The sequence below is a fragment of the Gopherus flavomarginatus genome, chromosome 2 (genome assembly GCF_025201925.1).
Source record: "Gopherus flavomarginatus isolate rGopFla2 chromosome 2, rGopFla2.mat.asm, whole genome shotgun sequence".
Taxonomy (NCBI): Eukaryota; Metazoa; Chordata; order Testudines; family Testudinidae; genus Gopherus; species Gopherus flavomarginatus.
In genome coordinates, this window is record NC_066618.1 from 225,262,510 (window position 1) to 225,288,803 (window position 26,294).

Sequence of the window (26,294 nt, forward strand, 5' to 3'; positions counted from 1 at the left end):
TGATTTGCAGAACAGCAGCATTTCACTGTAATAAGTATGACACCTGCTGCCACAGATTAGGTTTTTCAAATTTCTGTGCAAGAAAGTTGAAGCTAAACTAGTGGCCATTCTAAAGGAATGTTATTGTGTAATGACTTCAGAGTTTTATAAGTTACGAATAGATTGATCAAAATTAACTCAAATGAGAAGAGATGTTAACTATAGTGAGGTTAGTATATGAGAAGTGTTTAATTATTACTGTGATTACTTGGATAACCATAAATTTTACTAGAATCTTTGAAAAATAAGGTAAAACTGGAGTAGACATGCTATTAAAAATTGTGTGTTGGTGATATGGAAACATATCAAAGAGGAAGCAGACGAGAAAGGCTCGAGGATCAGCCTCAATGGGAAAAACTTTCCCTTCAGCAGAAAGTTGTCTGCATCACTAGTGAAAGTACATTGGTAATTATTGTAAGGGAATAAACTGAAGACATTGCCAAGCAATGAATAAGAGTTGCTGGAAAAAAACATAAGCTATCAGTGTTTGTGAGCCTTACACCTGTAAGTATTTAATGCAGCATTTCCGAAAATGTGAAGTGCGTGCCCCTGAGTGAATATTAAAGATTAGCTGGGATGCCCAAACTTATCAATTATTCTCTGAACTTTTATTTAAAAACAAATATTTCTCTGTTGTGGTTGCAGAAAAAAATGTGACCTCAATGTACCAGATATAGCAATGCATGCCTGAATTTGCAGATAGCCTGAAACAGTAGCTCTGAGGTGTGAGTTACCCTATTTACCTCAATAGGTGCTACTTCAAATTGCCAAGTGATGATACTTTAATGTCATCACTATTATTCTCAACAGTTCATCAAATTAGGTAAGAAAGGAAAGGAAGAACAGCATTATGAAGATCTATACCAGCACTTCCCAGTATATCCCCTCTGGCGTACATGTGAGAAACTAGCCAGGCAGGGTGAAGAAGACGTTTACATTAAAATGGATAGGTCTTTAGTTAACAGGTGGTGGTGCTACAGAGCAACTGGTTTCATCTTCCTGAATGGGGACTTAGCTTTCAACATTTTGGGAAATGCTGCCTTAAGGCATTCTGGCCTAAGTCACATATTTGGTATCTATTGTTTAACACACATGAAACACAAAACTGTAGGAAGGATTTGCTATGTCACATCATTCTCACTTTTACAGAACAGTTATTTTACCATCTTCATTCACTGTTTGCCTCCATTTACATTCCACCTCCTTCTTTGGCTTAATCCTCTAATAGGATTAAAATGCACTTACCGGAATTAGTTGAGACACCATAGTTCATCAGTGTTAGGGTAAACAAAGACAACATACCACACAGGAAGTTTTACCTGGATGCAGGCTACGAATGGTGGGAAGTAAGACACTGTCGTGCTCAGGAAGCGGTTGAAGTTTTGCAGCAGCTCCTGGGTGATGCAGTTTTTCTCAGAAGGATTCTTAAATTTGTTCATTTCTTTCAAAATTCCAGTAAACAAACTGCTGAAGAGCTGCTTGGCCAACGGTGGATCTCTCTGTAAATTACCAGTAAGGCCATAGTACAAGTGACTAAGGCAATGTAACTGATTTCAGCTCAGAGTGCTAGAAAGAAGGACTTCACTGTATGCCAAGTATGGTGAATTCCAGACAAAGTGGACCAAATTTGAAGTGTCAAGTCCTTTGAAAGGATCTGAGGGGCCAGTGGGAGGGGATCACTGGTTTTCTTCACCTAATTACAGCCACCATATTAGATATTTTGAGGAAGATCTACCTTATACAGCATCTTTTAAATGTCTCACTCAAAACATTTGTGAAGTGTGACCCTGTATTTTTACTATATGAAATAAGGTGTTTTCTCTGAAACCTGTTCAGTGAGTGTGCATACAAGTGTCTATAGGAGGGACTGAGGGCTCAGAATGTATCCTATTCTTCACATCCCACCCACCCAGCCAGGCCACTTGAAAGGACTAGGAGAGGTAGTAACTCCTTCCAGGTGTCCTTCCCAATCTGCCCTAAAAACCTTGCTGCTTGGGCACAGACAGCCAACACCCTCCCAAAGACATGAGAGACAGGACAAGGGATCAGCTGACTCAAAGACAGAATAGGAAGCCATCGATGTGTGAGGATGGAGCAAAGAGATAGAAATGAACATATCAGCCCAGATTCACACACATTTATTAAACGGGAGTAGATATTCGCAAGCGTAGCAGAGTCTAAACCCACCCTGATCTTTAGTGGGACCGGAGTTTAGGCAAACTGTTCATGAAGCCTGACTTATGTACCCTTATTCCTCACTATGGTACTGCGATAGGGAGGGAGAGGGCTAGGGTGGCCAAAGATGCTATGAGGGCCTATCAAAAGTGATGAGGAGTCCAGTCCACAGCTGCTGCTATTTATAGAGTAAAAGGCCAGCTACCTCTTTTTCTTCATTTTTGGTTCCGCAAATTAAGACACTTTAAAGATGCCTGATTTTCAGAAAGTATTGAACCCACCAGCTGAAAACCTGGCTCCTTTAAGATGTTTAAAGTTGGTTACCCCACAACTGAGGTACCCCAAATCACTAATCATTTTGAAAAAAGCTTGGCTGTCACATACTCAATTTGTCTGGCTGAGAACAGATTTGGAACACTTGGCTAGTGACTTGTGAACAGAAGACAGACCTGTGCCACACCCTGCAGAGGAGTGATTAAGCTGCTGTATTCAATCTGGATATCAGGAAGGTCTCCTTGTCGGTAACTCCTGTACAGTGTGACCTGAGCATCATGCTTCATCTTCAGCTCAGATTTTATCTCCTGCAACAATTGCCAGCAAAAAAGCAGCCTTGATTACACGTAGAAACAAAAGTTTCATTTTGGCTTAAACTTATTCCTAATTAATTTAAGCTAAGCAGAAATAAACCTGCTTTGAAATGAAATAGGACTGTCCAAACAGCCTTTTGCACCAGTTTAACTAATCAGTTTTATATTACATCTTAAACTAAACAGGTGAAACTCTCTCATGTACATAAGCATTTACTTTTCTCTCCAGATTGCTCTGCCTTTTTCCTTTTATGCAAGTGAAAATACTGATGGGCTTTGGCAAAGGGGCAGGAGGGAGGATTAACAGTAAAAGGGTCTTGGGGTTTGCTTCCTCCCTATCCTCTGCAAAAAAGTTACATATATATTGCTACTGCTATTTGGACCACCTGGAATTGCATTTCTGCACCTTGGAAGAGTGTGCACACTAGCGTGGGGAGGAGACTGCAATTTCTTTTATTCTGCCCAAATCCTTCCTCTTCCTGCTCTTTTGGGGCTTCCTATTTCTCACCTCTACAGCTCTATCCCTCATCTTCCTCCTAAATGGATCACTCTCTCAAAAGATTAGAAGACAGATGTCATGGGGGGAACTAGAGCTTTGGTGAAGCTCTCAAAGGACTAGAAATTTTTTTGGCTGCTATCTATTCACTCCTGCTGCCCCATCAGACATGACAATATTGACGTGAGGCTTTGTCCAGCTGCATCAGTTTCCAGGCAACAGTGCTTGCAATTTTTAGTAACATACCCTCATTAAACCTAGTAGTCTCCTCAAAAATGTGAGAAAGGTGAGTTTGACACATCTAACATGAATGGGTTAAACAAACAGCTACTACAAATGATTTTAGAAAATTTTGTCAAGACCTGACACATCATAATCTGCAATCTATAAACTCTGAAGGAAATCCAGTATCACACTTTACACAGGCTAAAATATTATTATTCCTATCATCATAGTGCCTAGGAGCCCATCATGGATCAGGACCCCTTTGTGCTAGGTGCTGTACAAAAACACATACTAGCTATGTGACATTTCAGATTATTCCAACAGCCATTTCATATTCTGTATGTGAGGGTGAACTCTATCAGAGATGCATTATAGAACAGGGCTCACTGGACATGTTATCAGGCTTGCATGTACCTGCAGATCTTGAGCAGAGTACAGAAACTGGCCAGTTTTCCAACATGCTTATCTAAAAATTGTCAATTTAAATCCATATTTAGGCATCGAAAAAAAGGGGGGGGTGATTTTCAGAGTTGATGAGTACCTTCAACTCTCACTGAAGATATTGGGATTTGCAGGTGGTCATTACTCTGATTATCAGGGCACATTAAAGTTGCGCATTTAAATAAGACATCTACATTGGAAAACTATGCCCTATGCATACAAGAAACATTTAAGTAATATTAGAGTTTCACAGTATACCACAACAGCTGAGGACTTTAAAGTTAAGAATAGCCCTTCCATTTTTAACATGCAGCATCACTCCCAGGAGTAGTGATACAAGTGGTGTACAAAATCACATAGTCCAAAACCCCCACACAATACGGGAGAATGGAATAAATACCCCCAGCGCTTTCCCTGCTGGAGAAGTTTAAGTCACACACAGCTTTACACGCACAAATAACGTATTATAAAACTTGCAATACATAATCACAGATACTTTCTCTGTAACAGTACCTATCTAGGTTCTTCCAATGGCACCCAACACCATAATTTTCTAATGACATGATGCTTCTATAGGTAAAATATCAGACTTCTCAAAAACAGCTAACACATTCTACCAGTCCTTAAAGATTTTAACCACTAATTATTAAGAAGCAAACAAACCTTTTCTCGTTTCTGCTCAGCAACACCTTTCCTTGCATAAATCAAGCTGAGTTTCTCTTGGTCCTTTAAGAAACGCCTGCGCAACCTTAGAATTTCTGCCCGTTCGTCTATACCTAATAAATAATGAGTAAGCACCAACAATTTACACTCTTGTTTTGGAATATCAAGCCTTATAGCTATCCCCTTTGAAGACAACCTTAACTTATTCCAATTTTCATCAGCACTTCCTCATATATATTCTATGTCTGACCTGTAAGTATGTAAAAATTTGTGAGTGAATTGTACTATTGTCATTATTGTTTATGTGATAAATAGATCATAAGCTCCTCAGTCCATGTATTGTATTTTATCCAAGTTCTGAAAAGCATTCAGCATGTTTTCAGCTTCTGTAAACAACAGAGTTGGACAGATCAAGCGATTTGGTAATAGATTAGACAGTTTTCCATCTCAAGCCTCACTGGTTCAAATCCAATGCAGGACAGTAGTGGACAAGAGTCATTCCAATGGCTGTTCAGTGGGGCCCTGTATGAAATAAGTCTGTGATCTCAGTCCAACTCTTGGTTAACAGGTGCCCATAAACAACTTACATCATCGCAACAGACACCCTGGCTAGCAGTCTCAACAGGAAGACTGTGGACTGATTGGCCTGGAAACTGGACTACCTCTTTTTACTCTGAGTATATTCCTTTCAGAACAAGGTTGAAGTACCTTGACCTGGCAGCGTGAGGAACATTGTCCAAGTTGAAGGGGTCAGACTCCAGAGCTGTCTGCCTCACACTTTATTTTTAACTATACAAAAAACCTCTAAGCAGTTCCAGAACGATTCTAGTGTTTTTCAGACGTGGAGTGCATAAATGAAAGCTCATTTTCAGAGACTGATTTAGAAGAACAGTGGTTAATTCTGCTGCCAAATTGGAATCCATTTGAAAAATGTCTGAGGCACTACTCAAATTATTTGAAAAAGAAATAACTGTTTTAATGCTTACTACTTGCTAGGTTTATTTATGGAGACAATCAGACAACTCTAAAGATACAAGGAAATATAGATTTCCCTGACATTTGCTTTCTGGTCATCTTGGAGAGAACAAGGAACATAAATAAGGAATGCTGGTGTTAGACAATGGAGGTTTTGTTACCCACTCTATCATTTTAGCCAACAACATTCCATTTTGTAGACACCTAAATAATTCCACTACTCAGCCACCACTTATATTAAGAACAGCCACATTTGATATATTTATCTGGGGACAATGAATGAAAGACATTAAGTAGGGTACAGTAGCCCACTCAAACTGAAGGACTCACATCTGACATGCTCCTTACATCAAATATGACAGGAAGCAGAATTTCCAGATTGTCCCTTCATTACAACATCCCAAAGAAGATGTCCTTCCACCCACATCACTAGCACACAGAGTCAGTTCTTCTTTAACAAAAAAAAATATATATATATTACATTGGCATTGCATCAATAAGGCATTGATACCTTTAGCTTTGCTGTCCACCTCATCTCCTGGCAAACCCAACCTTTTCTTCCCAAAATTGGGTCCCAATGGTTGTAAGGTTGCCCTCTGTGATTTCTCACTCCGCTTGCTAACAAACAGCATGGATGAGGACAATGATTCAGAGGATGAAGGGACTATATACTCTGCCAATGTGTCAATGCTGCTTCCTGTTAGCCAGTTAAAAGAGCTTCTCCCATCTGTAAAAAGCAGAAAAATGAAATATCAGTATGTGACTTCATTGAAGTCAAAACATGCACAAAATTTCCTTCCAAAAAGGGCACAGCTCCCATATTTATAATCCAATTATGGGGGGAAAATCAGCATTCACATCTTAGTCCCCATCATTACCCAGCCCAGGCAAGCTAATGATCCAACCAGTGGACCAAATTCACAGATGAATCCTGATCAAGCGTCACTTGAGGCATGTTGCTCATAAGCAGAGTCCAATTATTATCTAAAGAATGCTGCATTTTTGCACCTAAGTAGATCAATAGGAAGTAAAATGTTCAGCTGGTAGGCCAATCTTTTTAAATGGACATGAGGCTTAAAAAAATAAGACCAAAGGAAACTAAGTGTGCAGGGCTTACTAGTTTGGAATTGGAACAAATTAGTAACATACTTCAATTTACAGCTGGTCAGAGTGTTTAGATGTTTTTATAAAAATGATACACTAAATATTACATTTACTTATACCTTTGCTTTAAAAAAAAATAAAAAAGCATACACAAGAGGAATAAGGAAAGAAGAATTGTTCCTTTGGGGAACAGAAGAGCTTCAGAACATGCTGATCTGTACTTACTGACATTCTGTGTAGGTGTAAATTCGTACTGCTGTTGGGTAGCCCTCACTTGACCACCTAGTGACCCCTGAGTTGAAAGGGATCCTTCTTGTGACCGATTCCTCTTGGCACTTTGGGTAGCTTGAGTCTCCACAAACATAGGTGTGAGAACAGTACTTCGGTAACGCCAGTTAGAATCAATAGTGAAGTCCTAAGCATGCAAAAAGGTCTTAATAAGAGCACAGGGAATTGAAACTTTTTTCCATCATTGAGATAAAATGGCTAGTATGTAATGTATCGCTTTAAATTCAGTACTGACTGGTCTCCTTAACATATAGAACCATGTGACAACTGTTCATATTTCAGTAACATTGCATGATCCTGGTTCAAATACGAAGCAGTCATTTAGTATCAATTCTGCTATGATAACACTTGAACCCCCAACTTCATTCTTTATTTATTCAGTTATCTTTCCAAGCTATAGGTGCCCTTTTTATTTATTTAATTAGCACACAACACATAGTCTAACAAAAGGATCTCTGACATTAGCATATCTCATATATAATTATACTTCAGTTATAAGTGAGTTCTTACCTTCGATTTTTTAAAATAAAAGCTCACGTTAAAAATGTGAAGTTATCCACCCAAAATAAATATCAAACACCTAAGAATCTGAATAGCTCACGACTGCCTCAGCTGTTACTGACCTAGCACGCAGCACACATTCAACAGTCTCCTTCATTACTTCAGCTCTATTTAACTCTTGCTAAGGTTATTGCTACATTGATAACAGGACACTGCTGCATAGTTCTATAGCATTACACAAATATTATAATTCACCTGAAATCTGCATTCAGAAAGTGGATGCTCAAACATTTTTCTGGAATAATCTGGGCTCTTGCTGGTCATTTCAAGCAGAAAATTCGTCGCTAAACTCAAAAATTGGGTTTCTATCTTGGTAGAGTATAAGGAATTTAATAAAGCCAACATACGATCGAGTGTATTTGTAGGCAACCTAGTTTCATCACTCCAAAAATTTCTAACAATCAATCTGTAAAGAGAGGAAAAACATATCTGAACACCTACAAATGGGACACTATAGCCTTACACAATGCTTGACTCAAAAACTTCCTTTTTTTAAAACTAGTGAATAGCAAAAATATATAAGAAGGATTTGGATTAGGACTATATCACTCCACCAATTTCTTTACCCCAATGATTCCACACTGGTTTATGTTAATCATCTCATTTCCCACTCTTCACCTCTAATCTGTATTTCATCTAAATGGTATTAAAAAATTGAGTAACGTCACAAGGATTTTTATACTTCATAAATTTGAATTTTACTTATGATTATGAAATCATTTCCATGTAAATAGAAGAGAAGAGAGATTGTGGACACAGATATATACACACACCTTTTTTCCTATCGTGCTTCATTATAAAAGTTAATAATGAAACTATCTTACAAAAATGGACCTAGTTTATTATATCGGTTTATAAAGCAAAAGTTTAAATGTTGGCATAGAGACTGTGTTATATTAACAGAGGATTAAGTCTAATATAAACTGAAGAGACTTACTGATTTAGGGCTCCCACTGACTTAGTAGGCTTTGAACCAGGTCCTTAACATTTTTTCAAATTCTCACTATTTCAGCTAAATGTGCAAGAGAATAGGATACGCACACTTCTTAAAATGTTAATCTTTTGTTTATTTTATACAATAGAACCCTGTTTATCCGACCCTCCCTTAACCAGCTCTCTACATTTACTTAACAATCAGGACTTCTGGGCCAGAAGCAGGTGATCTCTCCTGGGGCCACTAGATGGCGCTGCAGCATTGTATTTTCCCATTGTCCAGTTTTATCCAGGGCCGGGGGGGGGGAAAGAGGGGCAATTTGCCCCAGGCCCCGGGCTCTGCAGGGGTCCCCACGAGAGTTTTTCGGGGCCCCTGGAGCGGGGTCCTTCACTTGCTCTGGGGGACCCAGAAAACTCTTGCGGGGCCGGGCCCCAGAGCTTCTTCCGCTCCTGGTCTTCACCAGTGCGGGGGTCCTTCCGCTCCGGGGCGCAAGGACCCCCCGCCAGCAAATTACTGCAGAAGCAGGACCTGCCGCTGAAGTGCAACCCGGTCTTCGGCGGTAATTTGGCGGCGGGGGGCCTTTCCGTTCCGGAACCCGCCGCCAAAGTGCCCCGAAGACCCACGGCGGGGGCCCCCCGCCACCAAATTACCGCCAAAGAGCGGGCTGCACTTCAGCGGCAGGTCCCACTTTGGCGGTAATTCAGTGGCGGGGGGTCCCTGCCGCAGGTCCCAGAATGGAAGGGCCCCCCGCCACCAAACAAGGCCGGCTCTGGACATTTCGCCGCGCGGGAGGTCCACCGGAGCCGCCTGCTGCTGACGGCCCCAGGCCCCCGGAATTCTCTGGGCAGCCCTGGTTTTATCCAGAGTTTTGATTATCTGATCTTGCCCCAAACCCATTAAACCGGATAAACAGAGTTCTACTGTACTTTAAAAAGTTTATAATATTGTCTTTACTTGTCAAATTGATCATTGTTAGTGATACTGCATCAGCAGGTTAAGACCAGCAGCAGCCAAAGCTGGGACTGCTGCACTGGGGTTGGGATAAAATGTAGTCCAGGCAGAGAGTCATCTCTCCCCCAGCATGCCCCGGTCTCAGAAATGCGAAGTGAAGACCCTGCCCAGTCTGGGGGCACTAGAACCCAGATGGTGCTTCCCTGCCTTTCCACCATATGTCTTTGGGAGAGAACTGCAGAGAGAAGCCAGCCAGAGGCTCCACCTGGCAGGAGCAGAAGCAGCCAAAGCAAAGACTTCTGGACATTCCAGTCAAAACTGCAGAATGTTCTCAAACTTTTTCTCCCTGTACTGATTTGCTCTAGACCTCTCCCTGCCCCTACATCCTCACAGTCTCTTCACCTCAGCTTCACTCCATACCTGCCCATCATATTCATCTCCCCTGCCCTGTTCCCCCCACCTCCCTTTCCTTTTCTTTCCATTTATCATATCCCCTCCTAGCTAAACCCACACTCTTCAAAAATAATTGTGGAACTAACATGACTTTTGGCACTATCACGTGTTCTACCCCTTCCCCCCACCTTGTATCTCTCTCTTGTCTATTTAGACTATAAGCTCTTCAGGGCAGGGACCATCTCCTACTTTGTGTTTGTACCGTTTGCACAATGGGGCCCTATGCTTCATTGGCCATTAGGCACTACCATAATAAGCATGATTAATAGTAATACTATTGCCTTAGCCTCTTCCTGAAATGTAACTGGAAACTTTGAAATAGGGAAAGCTAAGTCTTCCAATTAAGAAGGAAAAACAAGATAATCATCACCAGAAACAAACGTGAAATTTTTGAGCGAGGTATCACTATTACATTTACTACTTAACATATCTTAATAGCCTAAAAACCCCTAAAAAAAAAACCTGTCGTACGAAACAAAATAAAACCATATTCACGACTTGAGCATCTCAGCTGACCCATCACAACACTCGGTGTGTTGACTCACTGTAGTCCAGAGTTTTCATCCATCAGTCCCTGAAGCAGCATTTCTTTTGCTAGTTTGAACACTTTCTGAGATTCCTCCTCTGCCTGGCTTTCTGGATCCCTGATATAAAATGCAAAAGAAAGTCTTATTGATTTCTTTCTCATGCAACTTGCAACAAAAGGAACAAATGGGGAAAATAAATCTGATGGCAGTGCACTTGGCTCAAACATGCTATGTTTTCTTTGCCCGAAAATAATGATCGTTTGCTGTTTGTTTTAAAGAGAGATAACTAAAGCTTGTTAGCTACTCCATGCAAGACCCTCGCAGAGACAAGGCTCTATAGCAATGGTCCCCAAACTGTGGGGCGCACCCCCCCCAAAGGGGCACAGAGGAACTCCAGGAAGGTGCAGTGGGCCTGGGCCAACCCCCTGGGGGTGTGAGGAGGCAGCATTACCCAGGAAGGCCTGGTTGAAAAGGGACCCTGGCGGCTCTCGTCACAATTGTTGACTGGGCTGTAAAAAGTCCAGCAGTCAGCAGCACATCAGGGCTAAGGCAAGCACCATATTTATCCTGGCTAGACGCAGCTGGTACGTCCCTGCGGCTCCTAGGCACAGGGTCGGCCAGGGAGCTCTGCACCTTTCCCCTGCTCCAAGCACCGGCTCCACAGCTCCCATTGACTGGGAACCACAGCTAGTGGCAGCTGCAGGGGCAGTGCCTGCGGGAAGAGACAGTGCGCAGAGTCCCCTAGCCCCATCCACTTAGGAGCTGTGGGGACATGCTGGCCACTTCTGGGGAGCCATCCCAGGTAAGCGCTGCCCGGCCAGAGCCTGCACCCTGCACCTCCTCCTGCACCGCACCCCAGCCCTGAACCCCCTCCCACACCCAAACTCCCTCCCAAGCCAGCACCCTCTCCCACACTCCGAACCCCTCTGCCCCAACCCTGAGCCCCCTCCCCAGCTGCTGAGCCCCCACCAGCCCCTGCATCTCAACCTCCTGACCTGGCTTGGTGAAAACGAGCAAGGGTGGGGGAGAGATGAAGTGAGCAGGGGTGGGGCCTCAGAAGGGGTGTGTCCTTGGAAGGAACATGGCAGGGGCATGGCAAGGGTGTTTCGTTTTCTGCAGTCAGAAAGTTGGCAACCCTAGAGATCCCTGTCCTGCCCCAAGCATAGTTTCTCCTCCCACTCCCCAGTCCCACTCACCCCCCCCCGAATCCCTGGAGCACTGCAGACAGACCCTCTCTCCATACATAAGAGAAAATCCAAAGCAGAGGAGAAAGAGGGTGGGTAGTGAAATACAGATAGGGACCACTCATCTCCACGAACTTCCAGTTACAGGTGAGTAACTTCCTCTTCTTCTTTGAGTGAAGGTCCCTATGTTATGGCTGAAAAGCATGAACATTCTAAGGATGATGCCCATCTAAATACCAAGCCCTGAGGTGTAATGGATACATATCGGGGTGCCTGATCTTGCTGTTCCACTGAGTGAACAGCAATGGAAGAAAGGACTCGCATCCTTCCACAGCAACAGAAGAAAGGACGGCTTGGAACTTCTGGGCTCTCAGGATGTCCAGGTAGCTTGTGTTTTGTGGCTGTTCATGTGGCCTCCCCAGCTGTAATAATGGTCCTGTCTGGTGAGGAAGGGAGAAAAGAGATGCCATACGTATCAGATGGGGATTTATCCACAATAGCAGGGAAGACTGTTTTGGTGGGAATCTCACCATGAGGTTCCTGGAATGGCAGTTGGGGGTATATACCAACTGCAGCCACGTTTGAAGGCAATGAAGGTGGAGTCTTGCAAATGATGATATTATGCATGGTCTGGATCCTACCCTTGGGCAAGTACACTCTTGCAATGATAGAATTCAAGGTGGCCCCGATGAAGTCCAGAGACCGTGTGCAAGTGAGTACAGATTTTTTCAGCATTTATGCTGACTCCCAGTGAGGAGAGGAGGTGCAGCATGATAGAAGTTGATGCATAGGACTCCTGGAGGGACTTGGCAACAAGGAGCCAGTTGTCGACGTAAGGGAAGGCAATGAGACCACAACATCTGATGTGAGCTCTTTATCAAGAATACCTTGGTAAAGACTGTGGGGACAGTAGCTATGCTGAAAGGAATACTCTGTCTTGAAAATGATCAGAGCCCACCATGAATCTGAGGAAGCTTCTGTGAGTGGCATGAATATTTACATGAAAGTAGGCATCCTTCATATCAAGAATCAAACCAGGTGTCCTTTTCTAGAGATGGGATTATATAGATCACAACGTGACCATGAGAAACCTGGGTTTGCAAATGAAGTGGTTGAGATGGCAGAGGCTGAGGATTGGTCTGCTACCACTCTTCTTCTTGGGTACCAGGAAGTATGTCGAGTAAAACCCACTCCTTTGGCATTGAGGAGGGTGTGTTCTATCGCTCCTGGCTCTAATTGGGAGTCTACCTCTTGTCTGAGAACATAGTAATGAGAGTGGCCCCTGAAGAGAGGCAGGGAGGGTTTTTTGGAGGAGTAGGGATGCAAATTCTATCACATAGTCAGAATGGATGACGTTCAGCACCTGGCTTGTTGGTTATTGCATCCCAGGTGTTGAAAATAAGTGCTAGACAACCCTCATATGGTATGTGGGGGCTTGAAGGCATTTGGCTTAGTGGTTCACGGCTCTCAAACGCCTGTCAAAAATAATGTCTAGCCAGGGGCTGGGTCTGAGATCCAGAGCCTGTTGCACTCTGTGCAGGGAAGAGGGACTTTTGAACCCTCTGCCTCTTATGTGGTCATTCATGGGGCCTCTGGTGGAAAAAACTGTTGAGCCATATGTCTAGGTATAAATGACTGGCAGTGAAACTTCTTCTAAGGGGGCAGGCATGTATATCCCCAGGGAGCAGAGGTTAGCTCTACAGTCCTTCAGGAAGGTATGGAGGGACTCCATCTTTTGGTGCAAGTGTCTCTTGTTCAGTGCTGTCTTTTGGACAGTTCCAGTGGATGTCAGGGTTTGGGAGGTGCCAAGGATGATGGTACCAACCGATCGTGGTCTGCTACTGATGTAACTCTATGCTTACGAGCTTTCTTGTCATGTCTCTGGGACTTAGGACATATTAAGTCCTCACGGGCCAAACCGATGAGTTTGCTCACAGTTGAATCCGACCTCCTTGAAGTGGATTTAGAGAAAGACTTAATCTCATGCTTATGAGTAAGGCCCTACCAAATTCTTGGCCCTGAAAAACGCATCATGGACCATGAAATCTGGTCTCCTCTCTTCCGCTTCCTCCCACTCCCCACCCCCACCAGTGAAAACTAGTCTTTTGTGTTCTTTTACCCTACACTATACAGATTTTACAGGGGAGATCAGTATTTCTCAAATTGTGGGGGGGGGGGGTCATCACAAGGTAATTTTAGGGGGGTTGCAGTATTGCCACCCTTACTTCTGAGCTGCCTTCAGATCTGGGCAGCTGGAGAGTGGTGGCTGTTAGTCAGGCACCAGCTCTAAAGGCAGCACCCACCAGCAGCAGCACAGAAGTAAGGGTGGCAATACCATACCATGCCACCCTTACTTCTGCGCTGCTGCCTTCAGAGCTGGACAGCCAGAGTGTAGTGGCTGCTGACGGAGGCCTGCGGACTGAGGGCCCAGCTCTGCAGGCAGCAGTGCAGAATTAAGGGTAATACTATACCCTTATACCATACTAACTTCTGCACTGCTGCTGGCAGCGGCTCTGGCTTCAGAACTGGACTCTCAGCCAGCAGCCACCACACTCTGGCTGTCCAGCTCTGAAAGCAGCACCGCTGCCAGCAGCAGCGCAGAAGTAAGGTTAGAAGTACCGCAACCCCCCCCACAATAACGTTGCAACCCCCCACCCTACAACTCCTTTATGGGTCAGGACCCCTACAATTACAACATTGAAATTTCAGATTTAAATAGCTAAAATCATGAAATTTATAATTTTAAAAATCCTATGACTGTGAAATTGACCAAAATGGACTGTGAATTTGGTAGGGGCCTACTTATAAGAGGGCTTCCTCGATTCCTGACAAGATCCTACTGGGGTATCTGTGGGGCTAGACACTCCTGCACCAGAGTTGGACTTCGCACCAGGAGATACACTGCTTCCTGAATCAGGCCAGTGTCCAGGGATGGTTCCCTGGCCTGAGCCCAACTGAGGCCTTATGGCCTCTTCATGAAATGTTTCTGGAGATGAAGTTCCTGGCCTTCTTTGGTAAGGCTGAGGAATGATCAGCAGATACTGCAACTCATCACGATGCAGGCTTCCCCAAGGCATACAGGCAGTGCAGGTAGTCATCGCTGGTCAAAAAGGATTGTGGGCAGCAAGTGCAGAGTATGAAGCTTGGAAACCTGGGCATAGTCGAGTACTCGAACAGGGAACGGTTCCTCCAAAGAGACTAAATCTAAACATTAAGAAATCTATAAAACACTAAACTGTTCAAGCTGTTAAAACTATTTACAACACTAAATAAATCTAAATCTTGTAGGACGAAACCAAAACTAGAGACACTGGAGGTTCCAACCCAGACCAGGCAGAAGTGAGAAGGAACTAGCGAGGTGGTCAGTCTGCCCTGTCCTTTATTCCCACCATCAGAGGCCGAAGCTGAGCCAGGGTGCATGCACAGACCAATAGATGCTACTTTCAAATTCTCTGGCTCCAGGTGCATGGGTAAACCCACAGTGGAATACAATAGGGACCATCACTAGAAGCAGTACACAATTATCATCCCCATTTAACAGACAGTGAAATGAAGACAGAAAGGTTTAAGTGAGTTTTCCAAGCCTGTATCAGGAAGGAAATTAGAACTCAAAAGTTTCTGCTTCATGCTGTGGTAACACCATTTCCTCACTTCTTACATAGGGAAATTAACTATTCAGATCACTTTTATCTAATTTCTCTTATCCAGTTGGAAGACACTATTTGCAACTGAATTCATACCTGTAGTTATCATAAATCCACATCAGGATGTCATACATGCGCTCCCGACATACTGGAGAAGGGTGAGAGATGAACCCTGTTACTCCAGGAAGAAGTTCTGTTAGTTCTAGAGGTTTCAGCTTAGACAACATTTTGTATACGATATCCAAACACACCCTCTGCCTTTCATCATCTCTAAAGGAGATAAAAAGCAACTGCATTGGTTTCTTTATTCTATTTACAGTTACACATACAGCTGAACATTAAAGTAATATTTAGCGATTTAAATTGCATAAAAATGTTTTTAGTTACTGTTTCTGTGTTTAACTGGAAAAAAAAATCAGTCTACCCAACCTGAATACATATTAAGGGTGAAATCCTAGCCCCACTGAATTTAATGGGAGTTTTGCCATTGATCTCAGAAGGGCCAGGATTTCACCATATGGATAATGAAAAAAGCTACAGTAAGCATAGTCTTCAACTTAAATAGGAGAAGTAGAAAAAACCTGCCAGATTTTCTAATCTACATTTGCTCAAAGAAAAAAACTGGAACTGTAAATGCATGTGAAATGTAAAACTTGCATCATTACTAGAAAAAGACAATGATGCAAAATTCAGACTATAAGCCCAGGTCGCTATGATAATCATGCAATGGTCGTGTGCCCACTTACCTGTGATTCATGACTTGGATGAAATCTTTACTCTTTAATTGTAAGTAGAGATCAGTTATCTCCTCTGCACGGTACATCACCACCTCCAGACAGTATGTTTTCAGAACACCATGAAGTTTTGGTATCAAGAAGAATACTGCATTCATAAACCTTTACATGACAAGGAGTCCATAAAGCAAAAAATAAGAAGTTATATTCTATTACAGTGGTGGCCCACCTTTTTCTGTTGCATCTCCCATTACAAGTAATGGAATCTGTCCACATACCTCTCCATTACTGCACACTTGGCTCAGCAGAGGAGCCTGGGCAGAAGGTGGAGCTGGGGGCTGAACTGGGTATGGGGGAGGAAAGAGAATGAGGGCAGAGCTGCAGCTGTAGTTGGGAGCAGAGCTGGGCTGTGCTGTAGTCCGTCCCTGCCCCGCTGGAGTCTGGCCCAGGCCCTGACCTGGATGTTCCTCCATCCTCCTCTGGGGGCGGGGGCACCCCCCACAGTTTGGGGACCACTGTTCTATTAGATAATGATTTTTCTATATACAGGGTATCATTTTATCTCACTACCTGTCAGCAAGAGGAGGAAAGTTCTTTGCCACTTTATTTAAGCACACAATAAACTTGTCTTCTTTGGTGCTTTGATGCTGTTTTATCTGTTTTATGACACAGTCATAAACCGGACCCTCAAATATCTGAAAGATCAGAAACATTTTATCATTAAACAAATGCCAACACCAGAAACTCAGGAACACTCAAATTATGAAACAGTACTATTACATTGGGGATATTTTTAGTTACAATGAAACTTCACTGGCTTAATCTTGACATTTATGACAATTCACAGCAGTAGTACAACATGCCTGGATGAAATACAGTTTGTCTGCTTTAACAGAGCTGCTGTCTAACCATTTATAAGTTTCCATTAACTGTGCAGAGACCAAGTGCTTAAATACAGAAAGAAAAAAAGTCACATGATATTCCTATTTCAAACACTAAGTAATTCCTGATTGTGCGTGGCAGGTTTCCAGTAAAATGCTGTACAATACTACTATACAAAGCCATTTTCTATTAAATTAACATTATCTGCAAAGAAATACAAGGTACACACAGAATATTAACCACCACCACACCTGCTTACTCATTCAAAAATCACATTTTTTTTTTTAAAGGAAAGTAGGAATGGATAAAGACTGAAAATGAGAAGAGGGCAAGGGTTCAACAATATTCATCATGCATCCTAGAGAATGAGAAAGGATGAATAAAATGGAACGTGTTGGACAGGGAAGACAGCTACATACCTGCTTTACAGGAGTGCCACAATTACAGTGCAAGAGCAGCAGCTGAGGAAGCATTTTCATTCGAAGTCCCTATTTTCAGGTTCCTAAAAAACTTCTAGCAAATAGAGCCCTGAGAATGCCTAACTTGAACATTTATTCACCTTCCCTCATATCTGAAAAATTTCTTTCTATTGTGTCAGTCCCACTGGCAGGAAAGAGGTGAACACAGCTTCCCCAGATCCATTCCCTGCCACGGTCAAGACAAAAGGTTCATAAGAAATGAGGCAAAGTGTGCCAAGCCTGTACTGATCTAGTCCTGAATTCTGATCCTCATGTGATAGCATCTTCTGCTACTGCCTAACTTCTGGGGAGGCCTCATTAAATTTAATATTCTCTCATTCTGAAGCTGGAACTGGGTATTCAGTTTAGACTTATAGATAAAACAGTCTTTAATACATTGTGTCTTTTATCATTATTGTAACACACTCACATTTTCCTTCTCAGCCATGTATCGAAGAATAAGTCCCAGGACTTCTGCTGCAGCTGCATAAACTTCCTTATACCTTATTAAGGACATGTTATTGGCCAAAGCCTGAAAGTACCTAGCATACAAAGGAAATCAATTGTGATCTATTCACCTTAGTATTTGATTTTCCATTAAAATCAGATATCTAGGAAACTCTAAAAATATTCTCTGCCCCTTTCCATTTCATGCATTCACATTCATAGTCTTAATTGCAGTCTTTGCGGCGCTATTACACTAACAACCCATAGCCATGAATGTTTCAGAGCATCACAACACTTCGCCTTTGAATTTTTGGGTACAGTGGGATCTGGAGTGCCACAAATACCCGTTTCGCTACTCTTGACTCCACTCTGTGCCAAAGAGCTCAACATCTGTAAAAGCAGTGGTCACAATAGGGCCCAGGGCAGATATAGCTACACCCCGGCCAGTTCACTTCCTAAAGTAAGGAACAGCTTCAGAGTTAGCTGTAGCAACCCACTCGACACAGGAGTTTAGGGGCAGTGGTGAGGCCAGAAAGAGTCAAGAAGATCCAAGAGGTGAGCATTCCAAATCCTACCCTCCATGCTTCCAACATCCTTCTTGGTCAACTTATTGTAAGGTTTATAATAAAAAATTAACGCTCTGAATAGACATGCTTCTCACCTCACGCTGTCTATTTCACACTTTGGGTCATAGGGAGACAAGTTGTTAGCAAGAACGATACCTAACAACTGAATTCCCACTGAGTTGTCCTTTGTATTAGGATCGCCACCAGAAAATTGTTCAAATATTAACCTGCAGCACAAGAATGTAAAAAGGTGCATGTGACAGAGTACATGCTAAAGACAGTACAAATCTGGTGAAAGTGACTGTGGCTACATGAACAATACTTTATTAGGAATGCATATAGTATAAAATGTTTGTAAATTCCCAGAAATTATACCCCCCACAAAACTTTCACCCTTTGATTTCTGTGTTCTACCCTCAACGACTAAACACCAGCTGCTAACTCAGTGGTGCAAAAACAGACAAAAAATCCTCTCAGTAGTTTCTCCTGCCTTCTGCTCTCTCATTGCATAGGGCCCATTGTAATTCTTATCTATCCAGGATTCTTGCAGCATATGTTGCGTGTGTCGCTGCCTCTGCAATTTTGGTGTTAACAAATGACAGAAATGCAGGTGAATTTACGAGAGAGAGAGTGTGTGTGTGTGTGCGCGTGTGTGTGCGTGTGTGTGTGCACGCGCGCGCGCAGCTGGCTAGAGCAATAAGATTTGTTTTTAAAAAATGGTTAGTTGGTCAAAAAGCCACTAAAATCTATGTATAATCCTGGATTGAGCTACTGTTAGCCAGAAGCATTACCACTTGAAGAATTACAGATGCCTCACTACTGCCTGTGAAAGGACCAGATCCTCAGACCATCTGCAAGTTTTTTGTGTTACAGTTTGAAAACCACTGGGTTAACCCTTTCACCTCTGCATAGCTAAGGTCACATTTTCCTTACATTATTTTTATACTGAGAAATACTACCTGTATGGTATGGAGAGAGAATCCTTCCAGCACTCCACAACTGTCTTTATAATTTCCAAGTTGTGTCTGAACACTGCTCTTTTCTGGTGAAATACATTCTTCATCAAGAATTCAAGTAATCTGTTTGCCAGTATCTCATCTTTAATATTCCCCTAATATGAAAGAACAAAAAGCAATATGGTAATTCTGTATAAAACAATATTTTTGTTCTTAATCTGAACGCACAGAACAGTTTCATTCTTCACTGGTTTAATGTTTAAAACAGGACTGTGAATTCTCAAGTTAGCTAACACAATGTGGGATATGAGTTTGCAATCCGTGTATACAAGGATAAGTCATGTTCAGCAATATAAGTTTGTAGGGAAGTCAAGCTTGGAATTCACCAGAACTTTGTGGTGACTTTATATAGGAGAGTCCTGCCATTTTGTTATGAAAAGAGGTGAAAGTCCATACTTTGAACTATAGCAGCTGGGCTAACTAATCCACTATATGTGCAGTATCCCTCATACAACCAACGAAACTGTTCCATGCAAATTATCTGTAGAGTAATGGTGGTGATGTATGACATCACAGTGGTCTAGGATTCTTGGCATGGAAAAAGATAACATCCAATTTTTAAACTCTGGGTAACAGACCCACAAATCCCAGTGATGATTGAATGTGGTGATATTCTGAATAAAAAGTGCTCTAAACCATGCTAGTGACTGTTCCACTGACTCAAAAGAAGTTCTAGACTTCAGAGTGACACAGAGTAACTACCTAGGCATCTTATTACAATTAGCAAACTGACTGTCCAAAAGGCACTAGTAAGTTATACCAGTACTGATAATTCTTTTGGGGGAAAGAACTATGAAAGTAGCACTAACTTTAACCATCAGTCTAAATATTACAAGACAACATGACAGGATGTAGATTTTTGAGTCCATTAATACATTTCTAAGGTACGTTGTGGACTTGTGCATTCCATAACTTAAGGTGTCCATTAGTGGACCAATAAGAAAGAACCTGGAGGATCCCATGCTCAGAAAGTTACTTACAGTGTTGCCAGAGAGATTGATTTAATTAATGAACTAAACTTGCTTCTTATTAAACTGATCTAGTTATTTACAGTGGTTAATGATTAAAGCAGCACTGAGGAAAGATCAATAAAACAATCAAGTACATCATTCCATTAAAATAGGGAAAGAACAAGTTAACAATTACTCAGACAAGCTAGATGTCTTCAAGCCACCAGGGCCTGATTAAATAAATCCTATAATACTCAAAGAGCTGATATCTGAGCCACTAGCAATTATCTTTGAAAAGTCATGGAAGATGGGAGAGATTCCAGAGGACTGGGGGAAAGGACAAATATAGTGCCAATCTATAAAAAGGGGAATAAGGACAACCTGGGGAATTACAGACCAGTCATCTTAACTTCAGCATCCAGAAAGATATGGAGCAAATAATTATGCAATTAATTTGCAAACAACTAGAAGATACTAAGGTGATAAGTAACTGTCAGCATGGAGTTGACAAGAACAAATCATGTCAAACCAACCAAATAGCTTTTTTTGAAAGGGTAGCAAGCCTTGTAGATGGGAGGCAGCAGTAGATGTGGTATCTCTTAACTTTAGTAAGGCTTTTGATACTGTCTCGCATGACCTTTTCATAAACAAACTAGGAAAATACAACCTAGATTGAGCTACTAGAAGGCGGGTGCATAAAATCGATTGGAAAACTGTTCCCAGAAAGTAGTTATAGTGGTTCACAGTAAAGTTGGAAGGGCATATCAACTGGGGTCCTGCAGGGTGCGGTTCTGTTCAACATCTTCATTAATGATTTAGATAATGGCATAGAGCGTATACTTATAAACTTTGCAGATGATACCAAGCTGAGAGAGGTTGCAAGAGATTTGAAGAATAGGTTTAAAATTCAAAATGATTTAATTCGCCCTGAACCCCGAGGCTTCCAGCCGCCTCTGCAGCTGGGAGCTCTGGGGTGATTTAAAGGCCCTGGGGCTCCTAGCCACAGCTGGAGCCCCAGGGTCTTTAAATCTTGAAAGGCCCCGCCTCTTCCAGTTGAGGTCATGCCTCACCCAGGACTCTGGCATACCGGTAAGTCCTTTAAGTTACTTTCATCCCTGAGTTGCACATATATAAAATGAGAAATGACTGACTAAGGAGGAGTACTGTGAAATGGGATCTGGGGGTCATAGTGAATCACAAGCTAAATAAGAGTCAATGGTGTAACAAAAAAAGTTGCAAAAACAACTGTTGCAAAAAAAGCAAACATCATTCTAGGATGTATTAGCAGGAGTGTTGTAAGCAAGACACAAGAAGTTAATTCTTTTACTCTACTCCATGCTGATTAGGCCTCAACTCAAGTACTGTGTCCAGTTCTGGATGACATGTTTTGAGAAAGATATGGATGAAATGGAAAGAGTCCAGAGGGGACTCAGATATTGGCAATGGCATGCTGCTTATTAAACAACATTTTTTGGAAGAGACACCACCTGCAGGCAGCTTTGTGGGGCTGTAACCAGGGGAAAAAGTGCAGAGATGTGCCTTGCCATGCTGCAGACCTGCAAACCTGCCTCTGGCCAGTGCTCAACCCATTCTAGGGCTTCCTTCTGGGGCTGCAGCACCAGAAACCTGCCTGTTCATACAGGAGGTAAGGGACTGCAGGCTGGAAACAGAGTAGAGGCTGAAACCTGCAACCTGGAGCTTCACAGTATCTCTCCCTGTGCTCCCCAGGCTGCTCCGCGCTGCAGGGTTTCATGCAGAGAAGAAAGCGCTAGGACACGCTGAATCCTGATTCCCAGATAATGGAGAAAGAGGTGCAGTGCAGCCCTATGGGCTTCCAGCACCAAGGCTCCCCACAGAAAACCCCACCATCGGGGAGAAAAGCCCCTTCCTCATTGCTGCCCTGCACACAGGCAGGTTGCAAGGCTACAGCCATGGAAGGCATGTCCCAGCTCTTCCTTCCCTGGCTACTGCCCCAAAAACCTGTTTCTGCTTATTTGCAAATGATGGCTAATAGCAGCTTTTTACTGACAACCCATAGGTTGCAAGTGAAGTCTACTGTAATTAAACGTGTTCCAGATTTCCTTACTTTGGGAGCCGCTACACTAGTCCAGGAAAGCAGAGTAACTACTATCTCCACCACCATGTAATGAATTCCTTCTCCTCCATTATCCCTAGAAACAACAAGCTGCAGTAAGGGACCAAGCCATTGTCTTGCATAAGGTCGGAAAACCTAAGAGAAATAAAGAACAGTCATCTATACAAACCTACTATGCAAGAAGCATTTATGCATCACATTCTTACAGGAATAGTTATTTTTTTACATAAGAACACAAAAATGGCCATACTAGGTCAGAACAATGGTTCATCTGGCCCATCATTCTGTCTTCTAACTGTGGCCAGTGCTCAATGCTTCAGAGAGAATGAACAGGACAATTATCAAGTGATCCATCCCCTGTTGTCCAGGTCCAACTTCTGGTAGTCAGACATTCAGAAACAGCCTTCTCTGTAAAGTTTTTGCCTAACACTGAACAAAGTCCTCATGATAGTAATTTCAAAAGCTCCTAAAGAAAATTTCCCCATTGATAAATTAGTTACACACCCTGTTTGTATTTCTGTGTGCAAGCCTTCAAAAGTCAAGTTCGCTATTACTGGCAAAGCACATGATTTCTTCCACTGGAGCCCATCTATCAGCTTTCCATACACTAAGTCTGACCCATGGAAGCCAGCAGGGCCAGCTCCAGGCACCAGCTCAGCAAGCAGGTGCTTGGGGCGGCCAAGGGGAAGGGGCGGCATGTCGGGCTCAATGGTGGCGGGTCCTTCAGTCCCTCTCGGAGGGAAGGCCCAGCCACACAAGTGCTGTCGAAGAAGAAAGCGGTGTGGTGGAGCTGCCGCCGATTGCAGCTTTTTTTTTTTTTTCTTCTCGCTGCTTGGGGCGGCAAAAACCCTAGAGCTGGCCCTGGAAGTCAGAATAGTAACTCACTCATCCAGAATGAACAAGCAAGCGAGTGCACGCACACAGGCATGCACACACAGGCGCACATACACTTCTCATTTAGCTTTTAATGTCAAAAGCTGCTACTCTGTCACCAGATTAATACTAAGCTATTTTGAAAACAGTACTGACTGATAATTCACTGAATTGCAGCAATTTCATTTAAGATCTGATATACAATGCAATCGGATGGCATGATTCATTTGGTCAATAATACATTGTTTTAAAGAGAGTGGCTGAAGTAGGATGGAAACATTTTACACCTGAAATAGAGGAAGAAAGAACATTTCCATAGAGTCACTACAGACCTCAATCAGTGACTATACATCTTTACATTCTGTTGCAATTAGAGCTGTACAAAACTCTGGAGTTTTGGTTCACAGGAGTTGCTAAAACTCATTTGAACCAACTAATACCACACGGTTTTCACCTGAAGCATAAGCCAGGAACGCCCTCCCTTCAATAGGTCTAGTAACCAAAGCTGAATTTAGGAAAGGTTTAGCTGGTGTGGGGTTTTGTTCTGAAAGGGTTACACAGCTGAAGTTGTAATCAATTTATGATAATATTTTACTATAGAGACAGAACGTGCTACAATTTAAAAGAAAAAAATCACTCACTTCCTCAGTATTAACAACAAGTTTTGCTAAGAATAGGCGAATATTTAGTGGCACAGATGGATTCCCCAGTTTGCCATGTATAAACTTCATCCATGGAGGAAGGTCTCGTGGAACTATTCCCTGAAATCAAAATTAAATAGGTCACTTGAAATACATATAACTCAAGATTACCACAGGTTTTATTCTATTACACTAAGGACTGATAGCAACAAAAGTTACAAAACAAGATTTCCATTATAACCCCCTTTCTTGAGTTTAAAAAGTCATAGAAATATAGGACTGCAAGGGACTTTGGGAGGTTATCTAGTCCATCCCCCTGCGTCGAGTCACAGCCAAGTGCACCTAGACCATCCCTGACAGATATTGGTCTAATCTGTTAAAAACTTCCCATGACAGGGATTCCACAACTTCAATCAGCAACCTATTCCAATGCTTACCTATCTTCTTAAACTAGAGAGGTGCTAAGACGGGAACCAATACTGACCTCATCTACTTTGGGTGTAATCTGATTTCTCTGCATATGTTTAATCAGGGTCGTCATAGAGGCCATACATTCATGCTGATTGAGCTCATCCATCTCCAGTTCCATCAGATCATCTGGATCCATGGATTCTGTAGGTTCCTGTCAAAACAGGGAGAGCCAGTTAATCATGAGGGGCTCTATTCACCATTTTTTAAAAGCCATAATTATACCACTTGTTATGCTGGTTTTCTGGTCAAGCCTATACAAACTGTATTACAATAATAAAATTGTATTCAACAATATTTAAACAAGAAATAGGTCAAATATGTTATTCAAACCAAAAGCTCCCCACCAAACATAGGAACTAATTTTGCACATCTCCAAATCTCTGTGTCTAAGGGTGCCAGCTGCATGTCACTCTGACTCAGATATGTAAAAAAGAGTATGGCGGCAATAATCTGAAATGTAAAAATTAATTGGCCTCCACGGAAGCTGTAATTCCACTTCACAGCTGAGAGTGCCACCACCATACACCTTCCTCAAGACTTCATGCATTTTCCCTAAATTTTACTCCCAAACTATTTGTAAAGTAATTAATCTCTGATGAATTCAGAGGCTGTTTTCCAGTGAGGGCCACCATAGCCATTATACTTCCCAGATGAGACCTCATTTGACAGTAAAAAACAAATAAAAATTTGACTTCACCATTACAAAGAAGTGGAAATCAGAATTCTTTGAAATTGCTTATGGCAAGTTCTTTAATTACAATAAAATTTTGGTTAATTTAAGTCAACTGATAAAATATCCTCCTCACTACAAAATATGAAAAGAGTTAGTTATCTGATATTAGATAACATAATTATTTTGATAGATCTTGCTTCAAACACCGATGATACCTGGATGACCAATGTTTTTAAAACGGTGAAGATGACTCTTTCAATCTTACTTTCAATATGGCAACCTCTTGCCTAAGGGTATGTCTACACTACGAAATTAGTTCGATTTAATCGAAGTGGATTTTTTAGAAATCAATTTGATATTGTCATTTGTGTGCGTCCCCACTAAGCGCATTAAGTCGGCGGTGTGCGTCCACAGTACTGAGGCTAGCATTGACTTTTGGAGCGTTGCACTGAGGGTAGCTATCCCACAGTTCCTGCAGTCTCCATCCCTCACTGGAATTCTGGGTTGTGCTCCCAATGCCTGATGGGGCAAAAACATTGTCGCAGTTCTGGGTACATGTCCTCAGCACCCCCCCCCGCCCCCCGCCGCATGAAAGCAACGGCAAAAAATCATTCCTCGCCTTTTTTCCTGGGTTACCCACGCAGACGACATACCACAGCAAGCATGGAGTACGGTGACAGTGAGCTGACCGGGCATCAACTGGGTGCTGCTGACAGACGCGGTACTGAAGTGCTACGTAGTAGCAGCTCCTTGCCATTGCAAGTCGGCAAAGACTGTTACCAGTCATACTGTACCATCTGCTGCTGTCTCCTGGTTGCTCCTGGCCAGCCTCGTTGAGGTCAGCCAGGAGTGCCTAGGCAGACATGGGTGCTCCTGGCTGGCCTTAGTGAGGTAGGTCAAGGACGCTTGGGCAGACATGGGAATACTCCCCAGGTCATTCTCTTCTTCAAGTTTTGTCTAATGAAGATTCAGTCCTGCCTGGAATATCAGGCAAGCCTACTAAAGAACCAGAGAGGCAAACGGCCATAAACCAAAAGGGGTACTTTTCAGTGGTGCTGCAAGCACTGGTGGATAACAAGGGACATTTCACCAACATCAACGTGGGATGGCCGGGAAAGGTACATGACATTCGCATCTTTAGGAACTCTGGTCTGTGTCAATGGCTGGAGCAAGGAACTTGCTTTCCAGACCAGAAAATAACCATTGGGGATGTTGAAATGCCTATAGTTATCCTTGGGGAC

At 42.6% G+C, this 26,294-nt stretch overlaps 1 protein-coding gene across 4 annotated transcripts in view; it reads right to left on the reverse strand.

Annotated features, from left to right (window-relative positions):
• Positions 1–26,294, reverse strand: part of PRKDC (protein kinase, DNA-activated, catalytic subunit) — a 197,150-nt gene that overhangs the window by 77,607 nt on the left and 93,249 nt on the right. For all 4 annotated transcript variants that reach the window (XR_007772788.1, XM_050941897.1, XM_050941896.1 and 1 more), the window contains exons 47-62: positions 24,394–24,531; positions 23,910–24,029; positions 22,387–22,530; positions 19,294–19,445; positions 18,430–18,561; positions 17,752–17,863; positions 16,552–16,676; positions 15,994–16,143; positions 15,344–15,517; positions 10,438–10,536; positions 7,750–7,960; positions 6,931–7,120; positions 6,113–6,328; positions 4,627–4,739; positions 2,664–2,795; positions 1,359–1,538 (exon numbers count right to left, since the gene is read on the reverse strand). Coding sequence is in view for 3 of the 4 variants with exons in the window: in XM_050941897.1 (XP_050797854.1) it covers positions 1,359–1,538; positions 2,664–2,795; positions 4,627–4,739; positions 6,113–6,328; positions 6,931–7,120; positions 7,750–7,960; positions 10,438–10,536; positions 15,344–15,517; positions 15,994–16,143; positions 16,552–16,676; positions 17,752–17,863; positions 18,430–18,561; positions 19,294–19,445; positions 22,387–22,530; positions 23,910–24,029; positions 24,394–24,531 (2,388 nt within the window). In the remaining variant the exon portion in view is untranslated. The remainder of the gene's footprint in view (positions 1–1,358; positions 1,539–2,663; positions 2,796–4,626; positions 4,740–6,112; positions 6,329–6,930; positions 7,121–7,749; positions 7,961–10,437; positions 10,537–15,343; positions 15,518–15,993; positions 16,144–16,551; positions 16,677–17,751; positions 17,864–18,429; positions 18,562–19,293; positions 19,446–22,386; positions 22,531–23,909; positions 24,030–24,393; positions 24,532–26,294) is intronic.